The sequence below is a fragment of the Anolis carolinensis genome, chromosome 1 (genome assembly GCF_035594765.1).
Source record: "Anolis carolinensis isolate JA03-04 chromosome 1, rAnoCar3.1.pri, whole genome shotgun sequence".
Taxonomy (NCBI): domain Eukaryota; kingdom Metazoa; phylum Chordata; class Lepidosauria; order Squamata; family Dactyloidae; genus Anolis; species Anolis carolinensis.
In genome coordinates this window covers 69,705,922-69,723,881 of record NC_085841.1, presented here as the reverse complement: position 1 = coordinate 69,723,881, position 17,960 = coordinate 69,705,922, and the positions used below count along the sequence as shown (strand labels likewise).

The 17,960-nt window shown below is 40.4% G+C and overlaps 1 protein-coding gene and 1 non-coding gene across 4 annotated transcripts in view; one reads left to right on the top strand and one right to left on the bottom strand.

Annotated features, from left to right (window-relative positions):
- Positions 1-513: 513 nt before the first annotated feature.
- Positions 514-17,960, top strand: part of pacrg (parkin coregulated) — a 356,589-nt gene continuing 339,142 nt past the window's right edge. The window contains exon 1 of one of the 3 annotated variants that reach the window (XM_062968970.1): positions 514-888. In XM_062968970.1, the coding sequence (XP_062825040.1) occupies positions 751-888 (138 nt within the window). In that variant the 5' untranslated portion in view covers positions 514-750. Of the gene's footprint in view, positions 893-17,960 lie in introns of all 3 variants that reach the window. The other 2 variants (XM_062968969.1, XM_003215757.4) reach the window with 2 other exon arrangements.
- trnan-guu (transfer RNA asparagine (anticodon GUU)) lies at positions 13,128-13,201 on the bottom strand. The gene has a single exon. It is a non-coding gene; the product is annotated as a tRNA-Asn (tRNA).

The window sequence follows — 17,960 nt, the reverse complement described above, 5'->3', positions numbered from 1 at the left end:
TTACTCTATTACAATATTATTATTATTATTATTATTTTAAAAAAACTGAAATCCAAAACACTTCTGGACCCAAGCATTTCAAACGAAGGATACTCAACCCTGTTAATCTCTGCAGCAAGTTAAGGCGGAAGCCGGGCAAAAAGCTCCATAGACAACTTCTGCGCATGCGCCGCTAGCATCTTCTCCAGGTGCTTTCCACTTGGTCCGACAGCTCATGTCAGGGACAGTGGAGCCCAAACTCTGGTCCTCCAGATTTTTGGACTTCAACTCCCAGAAGCCTCAGCTGCCGTGGCCTATGAAGACGGATTCTAGGAGCTGAAGTCCAAAACTCCTGGAAGACCAACGTTTGAGCCACTTGTAGATTCCGCGGCCATGTAGATTCCGCGGCCGGAGGGCAAAACTACAGGCAAAGGGGCTTCGTCCCTTGTGATTGCGCATGCGCGGAAATGGAGCTCATGCTCAGTGAGACCAAGATTTCCCGAAGCCGGAATTCTGAGTCCGCCTGGGCAGGTTGTTGATGTGTTGCTTAGCAACGGAGTCCTTAGAAGCGAGTTAGTGTTAGAAACAGGCCGAGGTTTTCCCCTTCCCTTCCCCCCTCCCTCCTCACCCTTTCCGAAAGCTGCTTGAGGGAAAGAGGTGGGAGTCAAGAAAATCCTGGTGTGCTTTAAGTCTTGGTTGTCAAGCCGTTTTACACGTTGTCTCCGTCCTACCTCGCCCCTCGAGGGATTGGACTGTTTTGTGCCTGAGGTGATGGTGGCCGAGAAAGAGGGCTTGGGCCCCCACAGGAGCAGGCCCCCGCAATTGCAGGAGCCCCTGCGACAGTCCAAAAGGACCAGGAAGCAGGTCAGCGATGGATTCACCGTCAAAGCCATGATGAAAAACACCGTGGTAGGTGGGAGACTCCCATTGTAAGGCTTGAGCTTCCTTTGGTCCCACTCAAAACACCTCAGAAAAGAACCCCTGTGGGGAAGGGCCCTTAGTGAAGGAGTTGTTGTTAAGGAATTGTACATTATTATTATTATTATTATTATTATTATTATTATTATTATCTATTTGATTGTTATTTATAATAGTGGAAGCTCTTCCTTTGGAGGCTTTTAAACAGAGGCTGGATTGCCATCTGTGGGGGTACTTTGTGCTTTTCCTGCATGGCAGGGGGTTGGACTGGATGGCCTTTGTGGTCTCTTCCAGCTTCATGACTCTTATTTATTTAGCTCCGTGGTTTTCAACCTTTTCTTGACCAGGGACCACTTTGATCAAGGGCCACTTTGACCAGGGGCTGCTTAAACAGAGACCAATCTCCAACATTCGTTCCAAAAGGGTTACAAATCAGTTTTTGGTCAACTTTAGATTCGGTTTGGTTATTTGGGGTGCTGATTCAGGAAATTGCATTGGATAGGCCACATCAGCTCTAGTTTCTGATACCGAACATATGCCATCCAGTAGTCGCCAAACATATGCCATCCAGTAGTCGCCATCTGCTCGTCCACATAAAATCGTATTTAATAATCTAGAGCTGATGTGGTAGTAGTAATCTTTCGTGGGTAGTCAGCCTCTCCCCTTCCGATATCCCCGTTGCCTCAGCACTATAAGAGGGTTTAGTGAGACCAGTTGCTCTCATTGCTGCGTGGTTTCAAGGCAACGGTGTAGTAATAGTGAGGCCGTGGACCATATCTTTATTCTTGCATACCACTTGTGGTTGATGAACCAATGACTCAGCTTCATCCAATGTACACATGAAGCCCTCGGTGGTGCAGCGGATTAAACCACTGAGCTTCTGAACTTGCTGACCAAAAGGTCAGCAGTTCAAATCTAGGGAGCAAGGTGAACTCCTGCTGTTAGCTCCAGCCTCTGCCAACCTAGCAGTTCGAAAACATGCAAATGTGAGTAGATGAATAGATACCGCTCTGGCAGGAAGGTAACAGCACTCCATGCAGTCATGCTGGCCACATGACCCTGGAGGTATCTATGGACAACGCTGGCTCTTTGGCTTAGATGAGCACCACACCCCAGAGTTGGACACGACTGGACTTAATGTCAAGGGAAACCCTTTACCTTTACCTAATGTACACATGGCGCTTTACAGTAAAACAAGCAAAAAAAAAAAAAAAAAGGAATGGATTCTGCCAAAGGAATACAGCATTAACATACTCTTCCTTCAATTCTAAAGAAATACTCCCAATATAAACATCTCTAAAAAGGGGTGTGTCTTATAATTTTATATCTGTAGAGCTTTTTTTCTGTCGTTACTGTACCTCTTACAATTAATGACGTCTTGGAATTGGAAGAAATACAGCATATGTAGCAATAAAATCTCACAAAACTATACAGTACTGTTTTGGAATAAACCATAGAATCATAGAGTTGGAAGAGACCTCATGGGCTATCCAGTCCAACCCCCTGCCAAGAAGCAGGAAAATCACATTCAAAGCACCCCCGACAGATGGCCATCCATCCTCTGTTTAAAAGCCTCCAAAGAAGGAGGCTCCACCACATTCTGGGGCAGAGAGTTCCACTGTCGAACAGCTCTTAGGAAGTTCTTCCTAATGTTCAGGTGGAATGTCCTTTCCTGTAGTTTGAAGCCATTGTTCCGTGTCCTAGTTGCCAGCAGAAAACAAGCTTGCTCCCTCCTCCCTATGACTTCTCCTCACATATTTGTACATGGCTATCATGTCTCCTCTCAGCCTTCTCTTCTGCAGGCTAAACATGCCCAGCTCTTTAAGCCACACTTCATAGGGTTTGTTCTTCAGACCCTTGATCATTTTAGTTGCCCTCCTCTGGACACATTCCAGCTTGTCAACATCTCCCTTAAATTGTGGTGCCCAGAATTGGACACCGTATTCTAGGTGTAGTCTGACCAAGGCAGAATACAAAGACATCATGACAATATACAGTACTCCTATTTATGTAGGCCAAAATCCTATTGGCTTTTTTAGCTGCCGCATCACATTATTGGCTGATGTTTAACTTTTTGTCCACAAAACTCCAAGATCTTTTTCACACGTACTGTTGTCGAGCCAGGTGTTCTCCATTCTGTATCTTTGCATTTCATTTTTTCTGCCTAAGTGGAGTATCTTACATTTGCTCATATTGAACTTCAGGATAAAGTTTAAAAGGCACAACAAACTACAAGGCAGATTGACAATGCTTGTAACCAAAGACTATAAAACAACATTGAAACTAGAATCCCCAAAACATTGGAAACCGCTTTCAACAGATTTAGGGCATATTTACACTGTAGAATTAATGCAGTTTTATATGACTTTAACTTCTTAATTATAAGACAAGTTACACAATTGGCAGCCAAACTGTGGAAAACATAGTTTAGTGATGTGAAGCATGAGATGTATGCTGCTATTTATTTTATGTATTAGGCTGCATGTACACTGCAGAATTAATGCAGCTTTCTACTACTTTAATTGCCATGGCTGAAAGCTATAGAATCTTGGGATTTGTAGTTTGCTGAGGTATCTTTGACTGCAAAGGTTGAAGACAGTATTAAACAACAACTCCCATAATTCCATAGCATTGAGTTAAAGTTAAAGTGGTTTCAGACGGCATTAATTATATAGTGTAAATGCAGCATTAGAAACAATAAGGGAAGGAATATTTCGTAAATGCTCGGGGAGGCAATTTCAAGACGACGGGGCAGCTACAAAGCCAAGGAACAGGGAATCCTTGGTTGGGAGAGAAGCCTCAAATTAAGTTAATGAGTTCAGTTACTTGCCACCAAGTATCACACCAAATCGCATAATCAAAGTGTCATGAGAACAAAGACAAAATAAAAATCACTACCACATTTGTCAACATTTAGATACACGGATGAACATGATACACGGGGGCACTTAGCTGAATTTCTGACAAGGATCCTTATGTTTATGTTTCCACATACTTTGCTTTCATTTGTTTCATACTCACAATTTTGCTTTCTGTATAAAATGTTTATTTTTCATAAAAACTGCCAATCAAATTGCTTTTAGGAGTATCACAAATAAAACACTAATAAAACTTGATATTTTCTTTTAGCTACTTCATAAAAGTTTCTGGTTTTCATTCATATGCATGATGGCATATGTGTTGCCATTCAAACTATGTTTTCAAAAATTGGTCTTCTGTGCTTTTTGGAAGATTTGTTAGGAGGAGTAAGTCAATGGAACTTAAGACCATAGTAAGTGAGTACAAGTTGAGCATCTTTTATCCAGAATCCCCTAAAATTCAAAATACTCCCAAATCCAAAATTGTCCACCTAGGTGTCTGAGACAGTGACATGTTTGCTTTCTGATAGTTCAATGTACACAAGCTTGGATCATGCTCAAAATTATTAAAAATATTGTATGCAATTACTTTTAGTGTATGTGTATAAGGTATATATAAAACATGCATGAATTTCTTTAGACATGGGTCTCATTTCCAAGACATCTCATTATGTGCATGTATGCAAGTGCAAGTATTCCAAAATCTGAAAAAAAAAATCATGATCCCAAGCATTTTGTATAAGTGATACTCAGCCCATGCTCAACTGTAGCTGAATGGGCACAATTCACAGCCTCCTGTCCTGCCAACTAACTGACCTTGTCCTGTACAAAAAAAAACCTCACACAGAGAAATTTTATTGTGTTGGTCTTACTCCAGTACTGTCAAGCTATATGAGAAATTCCATGCTTAATATGCAATACAAGAATCAGGAGGCTCTGAAAAATTATGAGGCAATGTTCAATCAGCAATGCACTATTTTTTTTGCAGACTGTTGGGGGGGGGGGGGGGGGAAGGGGGCAGAACAGTAACTGTTTCTAGCATAAGAAATTAATTTCAGGCTAAAGTTTGCACTCAACAGTGTCCTTGGTAGCGAAACAGGAAATTAAACTATTCAAGGTTGCTATGGTCATAGTTCAAGGAGAGGACTGCAACCCATTCTCCAGTTACTTAGCAGTAATATCACTGAGGCTGATGTGACTGTTTCAAGGCATGGGATGTGTAGCTACGGATACTAATTCACACTCTATCAATTTTATAGCAGTCTCTTTGACTTTAATATGACTATTCTGTTACAGATGGATTGATGATTTGAATCCCTAGCCAAAGAGAAGCTTCAGAACACAGCTACAGATATTTCAAATTTCAGGTCCTTGGGGAAAGTTAGGAGAGATTGAAAGAGGGCTTGAAGGAATTGTATAATAGTTTTCAAAAACTGGGATTCTCAGATCTTGCTATAGATACATTGCCTGTTGATTTATAGCTCTAAGGCAGTAAGGCATTATGGGAAATTCTCTCTTTCTCTCAATTTAGGTAATAGTATATTCTCCCATCTTTTCCTGCCAGCTCATAAAAAGACTTCATATTATTTTATTGTGCATTACAACTGCAATAAATTATATAATCATTAGAATGAATTGAAGTTGAATATGTTACCATAAAACTAAATATCGTTCAATAAACAACAGTATTTGTATATTAGAAAAATTGGTGTGTGTGTTGATAAATACACAGCAAAATGCTGTGGAAAGTGAAGATGTTTCTTTTCACAGGAACAAAAACGAATAAATTTCACAAACATTTAGCTTCAGGACTTTTGTTTGATTCTTGGGATAGCAGCATTGTCTTAATTTGGGAATTTACTACTTCCTGTGTTGCTTAGATAAGATTTCTTTTTTCTAAGTAATGCATTTAAGCAACATAACCATGGTTTAATTGGGTCCTTGCGCTAACAGAAAAGGTCCAGCAGTGAGTCCCAAGGAAGATAGTTTCACCCCACAGTGTTTGTGGACACTCAAAGGGACCGTCTTCTTCCCCCCCCCTCTTTTGCCTACACCACTCAAAACTCTGCTCTAGAGTTTTCCAGGACTGTACTCTAGAGCAGATATTGAGGGTGAGGGTTTGGAGGGGGGTACTATGCAGGGAAGTAGAAACCAACTCTTATAAGATTTACTGACTGAATCTTTCTGTCAGTAAGGACCAAATTGATATGTTCATTTATTTACTTAGTACTTGTCTATGTGGTTTAAATACTTTGTTGGAAAAATTTCTTGTTCTGCTTAGTACTTTGGATGATATGCAACAAATATGACTAATGCTTCAAATTAGCCAAATGTAAAATTGCCATGAAAAATCTATTTTCCTAACAAAACAAATAAAAAAGATCTGTAAAAGAACCAGGAATTGTTTCTCAAAATGATACCCTTTTCAGAACATTAGCTAGCAAAAAATAAAACAGTATAAGCAGGGTAACATTCGTGATTGCAGTCTAGATATTGGGGCCATAATGACCTCTGTCTTTATTTTTTTTGTAAAGAGGGGCTGTTTACGAAATTTCACTGTTTTTTCTAAAATATTAGTGGGTGTTTTTCATTACAAGAAAAGCCCTCTCACTGTGCTCAGTAGTAAGCTTTGTATTATCAGAGATATCCCATATGCAACAGGACAAAAAGAAACATTTTAACCAGAGAGCTATAAATATATTTTCTGACCCCATTAAAACTCTAGTCTGTTCAGGGGAAGCAACAGTTGGTAGCAATGATGCGCCAGGAGAGCGCGGGGGGGGGGGGGAGTAGGAAAATCGTTTCTTCTCCCCCCTCCATTCTCCTGGCGCATCATGCTACGTGCCAGGAGAGCTGCAGGAACACGGTAATGGAGGCCCAGTAAGGTTTTTTAAAAACTTTTTAAAGGGGTTTGAGGGGCTTTTGGGGAGGAGGTTACAGTGGCCAGATGTTCTCCTGGAAAGTTCAGGGAGAACATCTGGACACCCACCCCAGAAAGCACAGGTTTTCTGGGGTGTGTGTGGACAGGCACCCAGAAGCATTCACATTTTTAAACGCGAATGTTCCTGGGATAAATGCCTGTCTGAAAGTGCCCAATGTCTCTTCAAATGACTTCAACATACTGACAACCAGAGCACATTTTGTCCCAACATATTATATTGAGTGGGACAAAAAAAAACCCATTCACTGCAAAAAGATATAAAACAGAAATAGGTGGGTGAAATCTGGGGAAATTGTTTCCAAATATTCACAGAACAATGTCACAGAATTCTATATTGAAAGCCTAATTCTGTGTGGGCTTGAAAGAACATAATTTTGGAACACTAAAATGTCCTGTGCTGTTGCCTGACAGTTAAAGTAGTACCTAGAAACACAAGACCAACAAATTAGAAAAAAAAGATGTGGTGTAGAGCTCTAAGAGCTTACAAGTATAAGGAACAGGGATTAGTTCCTAGGTTTCTTGTGAAAGTTCAATTTTGCCTTCTTCAACTTTGTAAGAGCTGGCCCGAACAATGAGAATTCAGATATCTTTTTAGAAGCTTTAAAGTGAGAAGAAAACATGTATGAGGAGTGAAACAGGAATGTATATATTAAACATCTAATCCATATTTTATAATTACATTCTCACAACACAAAATGTTATTAAAATTCTGTGAGATTTCTCCATCATTCTCCCTACAGTTCCAGTTTAGTGTTGATAAGACAGATTAAGAGGACTGTAAAGCAATGGTAATGAAGCACTGCTTAAAATTTGTATGATGTACATATCCATTCCATTTCATAACTAAGACCCACTAAGATCTTGTGTCCTGTCAATAATAATACAAGTGAGCAAGACATGTACTGTATAGTTCATGTTTCCCTTTCACTTTATACTCTGTTTATATTTGGGGGGGGGGGGGGACTGCTAAGACTGATCAATTTACAACAATCAAATTTGAAGAAGTGCAGGATTGCCCTGGGTGTGCAAAGTTTGTCAAAGGAATCTGTAGAAATGAGGCTGGGTTAAACTATGTATAATAATGTTTTCCTTTCTGAGTAAAAAGCCAGAGCTCTTATTTATAAAAGTAGAACAAATTGCCAGACTGTTAGGCTTTACTTTAGCTAAAAGCTTTTCTAACATGATTTCACCAGCTACACTGTGAACTGAGCTAAAACTATATTTGAACTAAACTGATATCTAAAAATATTGAAATGTGTGTTGCTTTAATTTTATAGGGAAGAAAAAGAGATATTGTTTTAAAACTTTGGTTAAGCGAGTTAATAATAACTGAAGCTATGATGTTTTCAAAGACTGGTACGCATAGCTCAGGGGTTCCTGCTATTTTTTTTTTGTCGTGTCAGAAACTACTTCAGAACATACTGCAAGTAGCTTATGGTGTGAGATAATTGGCCGTCTACAGAGACATTGCCCAGAGGATGCTGGGATGTGTTATCTGAGAGGCTTTTCTCATGTCCCTACAAGCTAGAGCTGGCATATGGGAGCTCACCCCCTCATATTCGAACCAGCAACCTTCAGGTCAGCAGTTCAGCTGGCACAAGGGTTTAACCCATTGCACCACTGTGGCTCCTATCTATCCTACTATTGAATAATTCTGATAGTGAACATCTTGTGTTGTCAAGGGCTTTCATGCCTAGAATCACTGGGTTACTGTTAGTTTTTCAGGTTGTATGGCTATGTTCCAGTAGTATTCTCTCCTGTTTCACCTGCATCGGTGGCTGGCTTCTTCAGAGGAATTTAGATATCTAGAACCAGAGCAGTGTTTTGCTCACCATGACCTGCTCTGCCTAATAAGAATCTGCCCTAACAGATTTGCATCATTCTTCACTTAAAATGATGAGTATACAAAATCTAAACGTTGCTTTCTATTTTTTTTATAACTAGCTTGGAGACCCGGCGGTGCCTGGGTCATTTGAGAAAGGCATTGTTTGCCTGTGTTCCAAGTGTAGCCTATATCCAATGTCAGGTGGGTTCAGTGGGTGCGGGTGAGCTCCAACTCCCATATGCAAGTCCCATCGTCCAGTGTCCATCCTCTCCAAACAGAGCCAGTATGTAGAGTAGGTCATGGGGGCTCCATGTACCATGTTTGGTCTTGATCAGTCATTTGTGCGGGTCGCGGTGGTTTCAGGAAGTGAGTGAAGGTATTGGAAGTCCCATCGTGCATGGTCCATCATCCTGCAAACTGCACCTGGGTCTAGAGTGAGTCTTGGGTGTTGTCTGTGTCAAGTTTGGTCTTGATGAGAAATTGATGGGGGTGACAGTGGTCTCGGGAAGTGAGTGAACATACTGCAAGTCCCATCATTCAAGGTCCAAGCTCTTTCAAACCTCACCAAGATGTAGAGAGGGCCATGGTGGTTCCATGTGCCAAGTTTGGTCTTGATCAGTCATTGGTGGGGGTCACAGTAGTCCCAGGAAGTGAGTGAAGATAGTGCAAGCCCCATCATCCACAGTCCCTCCTCCCCCAAACTGCACCAGGATGTAAAGTGGGCTACCCTGCACGTGCGTGTCAAGTTTGATACAGTTTTGTCATTCATGGGCATCACAGTGGTTTGTGGGAGGTGAATTGGATGAAGGTACTGTAAATCCCATAATCCTTGGTCCATCCTCCGTTAAACTGCTGCAGCATGTGAAGTGTGTCATTTGGGATATGTGTGCCTGGTTTGGTTCAGTTCTGTGATTTGTGGCAGTTGCTGTGGTCTCAAGAAGTGAGGGAAGGTACTGCAAATTCCATCATCCTTGGTCCATCCTGGCCCAATATACATCAGGACATAAAGGGGGCCACAGGGGTTCTGTGTGCCAAGTTTGGTCCATTTCCATCATTGGTGGGCATTGCAGTAGTCTGTGGGAGTTAAAGTGTTTGAAAGTACTGCAAATCCCATCATCTGTGGTCCATCCTCCCCCAAACGGCACCAGGGCATAAAGTGCCTCATGGGGGTTAAATGTGTCAATTTTGGGCCAGATCCGTCATTTCTGGTGGTCTCAGTGGCCTGTGGAAGTGGTGGCCAATCAGAAAGCTGCCACATACCCGCATACATACATACCCGCATACAAACATTGACTTTTATTATATTTATATATATAGATGATCACCGTATATACTCAAGTTTAAGCTGATCCGAATATAAGCCGAGGCACCTAAGTTTACCACAAAAAACTGGGAAAACTTATTGACTTGAGTATAAGCCTACGGTGGGAAATGCAGCAGCTACTGGTAAATTTCAAAATAAAAATAGATACCAATAAAATTACATTAAATGAGGCATCAGTAGGTTAAATGTTTTTGAATATGTACCATTTTCCAAATAAAAACAGTACCTACCTCTGTAAATGGAAAAGAAGGGTCAACAAAAACAATATGGTATCAACGATAACATAATAATAATAATAATAATAATAATAATAATAATAATCATCATCATCATAATACTTCATTTGTATCCCGCCCTATCTCCCCATGGGGACTCAGACCAGCATCTAACATAGTAACAGGCAAACATTATAAACAATGCAGAGCCAAATATAGATCTAAAGTTATATATACTAATTTCACATATGCATTTCCCCCTGAAACGTTTGCAAATTCTCTCTATATAAATGTGCATTTCCCACCTGCAATATTTGCAAACCCTATATATCTATGTTTATATCTATCTAGACATCTCTCTCTCTATGTGGGTGTACATTTCCTCTGCAATATTTGCAAACCCTATATATCTATATTTATATCTATCTAGACATGTCTATATATATTTGTGTGTGCATTTCCCCCCTGTAATATTTGCAAACCCTATATATTTATATTCGTCTATATCTATCTAGACATCTCTCTATATATAGATAATTATATCTACGGATTTACAAACACTTACAAACATGTGAGGGGAAAATTCATATATAAAATTATATTTTTATTTACACATATACACACACAGGTACCTCTATATCTTTATTGACCTCTATAGCTATATAGAGAGATTTGCAGAGACTTGCAAACATGTATACATATAAATACAGATATACAGGTACATGGAAATCTCTAGATATCTATATGTATATCAAATTTGCAAAGACCTGCAAACACATGAGGAGAAAATTCATATATAAAATTAATGTTTATAATAGTAATTACTGCAATAATAATAATAATAATAATAATAATAATAATAATAATAATAATAATCTGCAGATTTGCAAGAGTCTCTCTTTTTCTTCCCCTTCCACCCATGCAATCCTTTTCTTCTTCCAGACTTGCAAGAGCTTCTCTCCCTCTCCTTTCTTTTTTCAAAACATTTCCTCTCTCTCTCTCTCTCTCTCTCTCTCGTTTTAAAAAATAAGAATTTCCAAAACGGGCAGGTTTTTCCAACCTGGAAGGAAAAATGGAGGAGGGAGGCTTTGGAAAAGAAAACACACTGTTAAGGGAGGGGAAAAATATATCATATATTGCAAGCAATGGCCTCCAGGCTCTGCTGCCTGGCTTGACCCCATTATAAGCCGAGGGAGGCTTTTTCAGCCCAAAAAACTAATCTTCGAGTATATGCAGTATCTCATACATTCGTTGTAGGGCTGCCTTTTAAAAATGCTCACAACTTCATTTTCTTCAAAGAACTTAAGCTAAATTGCCAAGTGAGTCTGACTACAGGGAGCATTGCAATAGCTCTGTACTGGATGCCAGTCTGTTTCTGGACACAATTCAAAGTGTTGGTGATTTGAATTGCATCATTTGAAGATTTCTCTCTCTCTCTGCAAGAGCCCAGTAGAGTTTAAAGCCCCTTCCACACAGCTGAATAAAATCCCACATTTTCTGCTGTGAGCTGGAATATATGGTAGTGTAGATTCAGATAACCCGGTTCAAAGCAGATATTGTGGGATTTTCTGATTTGATATTCTGGGTTATATGGCTGTCTGGAAGGGCCGTAAGATAACTTGTCCCTCCACCTTTTCAAGCTTGTTTGGTGAGAACAAGGAAGAGGGCCTTTTTGATGGCTGCTCCCATTTTTTGGTATTTCCCCTTTAGGAAGACCAGTATAGTTTACTCTTTGCTCTTTCCATCGACAAGTGAAAACATTTGTGTGCAAGTAAGCTTTTGGAAATTATGTGGGTTGGAATTTTCATGATACATTGTGCTTTTCCTGTGTTTTATGGTCCATATAATCTTTTAATAAATGATAAGGTTTTAAATGTGTAATCTTTTAACCTGATAAATTGCTTAATACTTTTTAGGCAACTTCATATTTATACTTTTATCAAATGTTTTATATGGTTTTTAATCTGTATTGCTCTAGATATATTATTATTATTATTATTATTATTATTATTATTATTATTATTATTATTATTATTATTATTATACTGTTAGCTAATTGTTAATAAGAAAGTGTGATATAGCATTCTTAATTTTATTGCAGTATTACATTACTGAAAGTAGTATATACACACCATTAGTCTCTTTTGGCAGATAAAAAAATATTCTTCCATTTCTGTTCATGTACTGAGATTTTTCTGAGCATGTTGTTTGCCAAATTGGAGCCTTAAATTAAAAATAAAAATGAGAGAGTTCGTTATTTCTTCTAAAAGTTTATGACATAATGTCTTTGCTTTCTTAAGTCATAAGACCTTAGTAACAAATGAATTAAAATCTAATTGAACAACAGGCTATACAGATGAAGTATTAATCATAATGTCCCTGAAGCTACATGGCAGAAGTCAAGTGCTTTTAATTTTCTCAGTTATTACCTCACAATAAATGTTGTCCTTAAGGTGTCTTTCTGGGATTAAGTTCTTGTATGGATAAGTATTTTTCTTTTTAATTACTGGATTCACATACTCATGACAAGACTTTGTGTTCTCTTGTTGCAATTTTCCAGAAGCTTCTTGCAAAATTGTCCATTTTTATAGAACCAGATCTTCCTTCACTGTCTCTGATGCTTGGCAGTTGAGGGTAAGCCACCTCTAGAGATCATATTATTGAGGGATATTAATTTTTCCCAGTTTGCATAATTACAATTAATTTATAGCATATGTAGTAAAGGTAAAGCTTTTCCCCTGATGTTAAGTCCAGTCATGTCCGACTCTGGGGGTTGGTGTTCATCTCCATTTCTAAGCCGAAGAGCCAGCGTTGTCCGTAGACACCTCCAAGGTCATGTGGCCAGCATGACTGCATGGAGCACCATTACCTTCCTGCCGGAGCGGTACCTCTTGATCTACTCACATTTGCATGTTTTTGAACTGCTAGGTTGTCAGAAGCTGGAGCTAACAGTGGGCACTCACTCCGCTCTCCGGATTTGAACCTGTTACTTTTCGGTCCACAAGTTCAGCAGCTCAGCGCTTTAACACACTGTGCCATTGGGGGCTCCCAAAAAGGTGACAACTCTCGTCCCTGGGTGGGCTCAAACCACCAACCTTTCGGTTAACAGCCGAACACGCTAACCAATTGCGCCACAGAGATCTTCCAACTTTCCTTAGTGCAGGTCAAAGTCAAGTTAAAGACGAAAATCTCTGGATACGTTATAGAAATCCGCATGTTTCAAGAAGACTGCCAGAGCCATATTAAGAGTGAATATGTCTGCCTCCTCTCCCCCACTCCCCATGTAAACATGACCTTTCTCTTTTGTGCTGTAGAGGCTTTTTATTGTGTGTCAGGGTTGATACTCATCTCAAAATTTAGACTGTTCTAGTATTCTTTACTCACATAAACACAGAGGTTTGGAGAACATTTGCAGTGAAGTGTTAGGTTATTTAATAGATAAACTATCACATTCAGGAATTATTCATTAGACACCAATAAAATTCAGTCTGTTGAAGCCAGCTACTACAGTAGGGATAGATGAGTTCACGTGGACTCAACTGTTTAATGTGCTGAAATATTTACTGACTGTGCTGACTGCAAATTGGTCAATTAATCTAGAAGTTTAAGCTGCTTTTGTGCTGCAAGTACATATATGACAATTTATAATGGTATCAGAATAAATTATTAACCAAAAATTACATATATCCTTGCAGAAGTATTAATTCCTCTGACTTTTAACATTTTGTTGTAAGTTTCATTGACATTGTTACTTGATGGACACAAGATACACAACCCTGTAAAGGTCAAAAATATTTTATAGTAAAACAAAGTGAAGTAAACAAAAATAAACTGCTCTTGTATTGCATAAGTATTCACTCTTTTTGGCGTGACATGTCCAAGGAAGCTCAGATTCAAGAGACAGCCTAACTTAGGAATTAGTTGTTGAATTGAGTCTCCTGTGTGAGCAATTCCAATGCCACATGATCTCAGAAAAAAAGACTCAAGTTTCTGGAAGTTTGCAGTTTATTGGATAGGATGTCTAAACAGCCCCTTGAGATCCAGATAGACAGTCAGAAAGACAGGTAATGTGTCCGTGAACAATCCATGAAGTGCTGTTAAATCCATGATTACATAGAAATATAAAGTTGGAGAGGCCCCTTTAGGCCATATAGTCCAACACTCTGCTCAATTCAAAAAATCTGCCTGGAACATTCATAGCACCCTGTAGCAGTTTGTTCTTCTTCCATTGGGAGAGAAATGACATAACCTCTAGCATTCATGTCAAAAGCTTTTCCTCTGCCATTTGGGTAATGTAAAAATAGTATTCAAGTAAAAGCAGGCAAGATTCAATAGTTCTTTTATTGCACTCTCATCACAGGAGGATTCAAAGGCATTTCTCCCATTCTTTCTTATCTTTCTCCTCCCTTCTCTGTGTCTTCCCCTTTTATCTTCCCCTAGCCCCACCCTTCACACACACCTCCCTCACAATCAATCAGTTGATGATCAACATGTCTGGAGCCACGGCTTGAGCATCTTTCCATTAGATTATGCAAGTATGCTTTCTTTTCTTTAATGGTGGTTCCCCCATTATTCCTCACACTCTTACGTGGACCCTCTCTAGACAGTTGGTTTCATTGTTGAACTACCGTCAAGAGGTTTATTCTAATATTCAATCAAAATCTACACTCCTGTAACTCAGAGCCATCAGATCTTCTTCTACCCTCCTGTAGCAAAGATCAAACACTCTAAAGTATTACATATTTTCTCTAGATGTTTAAAGAATCCAAAAACATCATTCCTCTGTCTTCTCTTCACCAGGCTGAAAATTCCCAAATACTTCTACCTTTTCTAAGATGTTTTGTTCTCCATAATTATTCTTTTTGCTCTTTTCCAACCCGGCCCCAAATTGTCTGTCTCCTTCTTAAAGCGAGACATCCAGATCTGAACACAGTATTCCAGAAAACACAGAATATAATGGGACTTTTACTACATTTGTCTTAGGGCTCTTTCACACAGCCATATAACCCAGAATATCAAGGCAGATAATCCATAATATCTGCTTTGAACTGGATTACCCAGGACCATACACTGCCATATAATCCAGTTCAATGTAGATTTAATACAGCTGTGTGGAAAGGGCCTTAGAAACTGCAGTTTTATTTATGCAGCCTGAAATATTATTTGCCTTCTTTGTTTTGGCATCACACTTCTGGGCCATCTTAAATTTATGATCATTATATAATCTTCCAGCAGTTTCCCAGTTTTATATGTCCTCTCCTTGTTCTAAGAGGTTGAAGTATTTCTCTTAAGGTTCAGTTATTGACAGCACACATTTTAAGATAAAATACACTGGTATCTTCAGTCTGACTCTTTTGCCTTTAGGCATACCCATCATTGGAATGTGGCCTTTGAGGATTTCTCTGTGAAGGAAGTTGGCTATTGAACAGAAAGAAGATCCTCACTCCTGAGCAAAGGGATGGGAAATATTACCCAAATACTCATGACAAGACAGAGGCCCTCCTGGTCAGTCGCTCGTCTGATCGGGGTATCGGGTGGCAACCTGTGCTGGACGGGGTTGCACTCCCCCTGAAATCACAGGTCCGCAGTTTGGGGGTCCTCCTGGACTCAGCGTTGACGCTTGAGGCGCAGGTGTCGGCGGTGACCGGGAGGGCTTTCGCACAACTAAAACTCGTGCGCCAACTGCGACCATACCTCGTGAAGTCTGACTTGACCACGGTGGTCCATGCCTTAGTTACCTCTAGACTGGACTACTGCAATGTGCTCTACATGGGGCTTCCCTTGAAGACGGCCCGGAAATTACAATTGGTCCAGCGTTCGGTGGCCAGACTAATAACTGGGGCGAGTTACAGGGAGAGATCCACTCCCTTGTTCAAGGAGCTCCACTGGCTGCCGTTCATTTTCCGGTCCCAATTCAAGGTGCAGACTATCATCTATAAAGCCCTAAATGGTTTGGGACCCACCTACCTTCGTGACCGTATCTCCTATCATAAACCTGCCCGATCTCTTCGATCATCAGGGGAGGCTCTCCTGTCACCACTGCCTATATCTCAGGCCCGCCTTGTGGGAACAAGGAAGAGGGCCTTCTCTGCTGTGGCCCCCCGACTGTGGAACTCACTGCCCGGTGAGATTAGGCAAGCCCCCACATTAGCAGCCTTTAAGAAAGACCTGAAAACATGGCTCTTCCGTTGTGCCTTTGGAGAGTAATCACTACATACATCCCTTTTGCTGCTCTCCTTCAATATTTGTCCTCCAGATTGCACCGCCACTTTATGACCCTGTCCTCTGTGGTTTTTACTCCTACTTCCTTTCTCACCCCGAGTTTTAACCTAGTGTTCATGTGGCCCGCCCTTGGTTTTATTGTTCTTTTGATCTTGTTTAATGTAGTGTATATTTTCTTTTATTGTGTTGTTTAATGTGCTATGATTTGTTGTTCTATTATATTTTGTTATATTGTATTGTTCTGGGCATGGCCCCATGTAAGCCGCCCCGAGTTCCCGTTGGGGAGTTCCCGTTTTGTTCGCCAATTAGCGAACAAAAATAGAGTTTATTCAGCAGATAAGCCAAAAAGTAATGTTAACACAGAAAAAACCTTGAAACACTTCACTATCAGTGCTTCAAGAGCAGTTCAAACAAAAATATAATTCAGCAACACAAGCAGGTAAAAACAAAGCTAAACAAACTTAGTGCAAACTGCACTTTCTGAGTCCAAGCCCTGCCAGCCGGCTCTGTAGTTTTCAAAGGAACAGTTCCCAAAAGAAAACACCAAATTGGTCAGGAAACAAACAAACAAACAAAGAATGCAGTAGACTGCTTCCACAATGTGGATAAAGCCGAAGGCTCCAAAAGGATGGTGAAAAGACGTCGTCCGGGATTCCAAGGTCAGGTCAGGAGATAACAGCGGTGTCCAAAGAGCAAGCCAGGAGTCAAAAGCCGATAGTAGTCATCAATCACAGGGCGAAGGCAGTAGCAAGGTCAAATTCCGATCCAAGGTCTGAAGAGGGTGCAGTCATCCAAAACAGGTCCACGATAAGACACAGCGAGAGCCAAGCTAGGTGATAACAGCAGATTCAAATCATAGTCCAAGTCCAGTCTTCATGGAAACACAGAGATCTCAATGGCGCCTCAGCAACACCTTGCCACATGCAAGGTGCAGTGGCCAAACATTCCCATTTTATTCCCCTTCCTCCAGGGTGACCAAACACTCACACCCAAACACCAGGTGTCCCAAATCTACTCAGAGTCTGAGCTCCACACAGCTAGAGCTCGTGGATCTGGAGTACCTAGCAATTTGTCGGAGTCCCAATCATCCTGCCCACACTTAGCCCCATGAACACTTAAAGAACCATCCTCCCTTCTCCAAGCATCCCAATTGGGATCAGCTCCTGCAGAAACCCCAGGTTCAGAAGTATCCATAGACCCCAAATCCCCAGACATCTCCGGTGGCTGTGCCCATTCAGTGCCCACTTCCCCAGCCACCACCTGTTCCTCAGCATCCATCTCCCCATCTGAATCTTCCTCAGAAGATCCCCCATATAGCTCTCTAAGTCGCTTCCTGCGCAACTCCTCCAGTGAACCCTCATCACGAGGGTTTTTTCTTCCTCTTCGAATTCCATCCCCATCAACCATAATCCTCGAAGGCGCAGTCACAACAGGCGGGGTATAAATAAAGATTATTATTATTATTATTATTATTATTATTATTATTATTATTAGTCTAGAAATTTAGTAAAAAATAAACCCCCCACAAACCTGGATGGACATATCCTCAGGTCAGTGTGAGTACTGTACCTTAACTCTTATTTAAAAAGATAAGACTACCCTTTCTGAGTAGAGTTGTGAAAGGCAAGAGCTTAGTTCTTTCCAGGAAAACATAAAACAAACACTCTTCTGGTTTGTT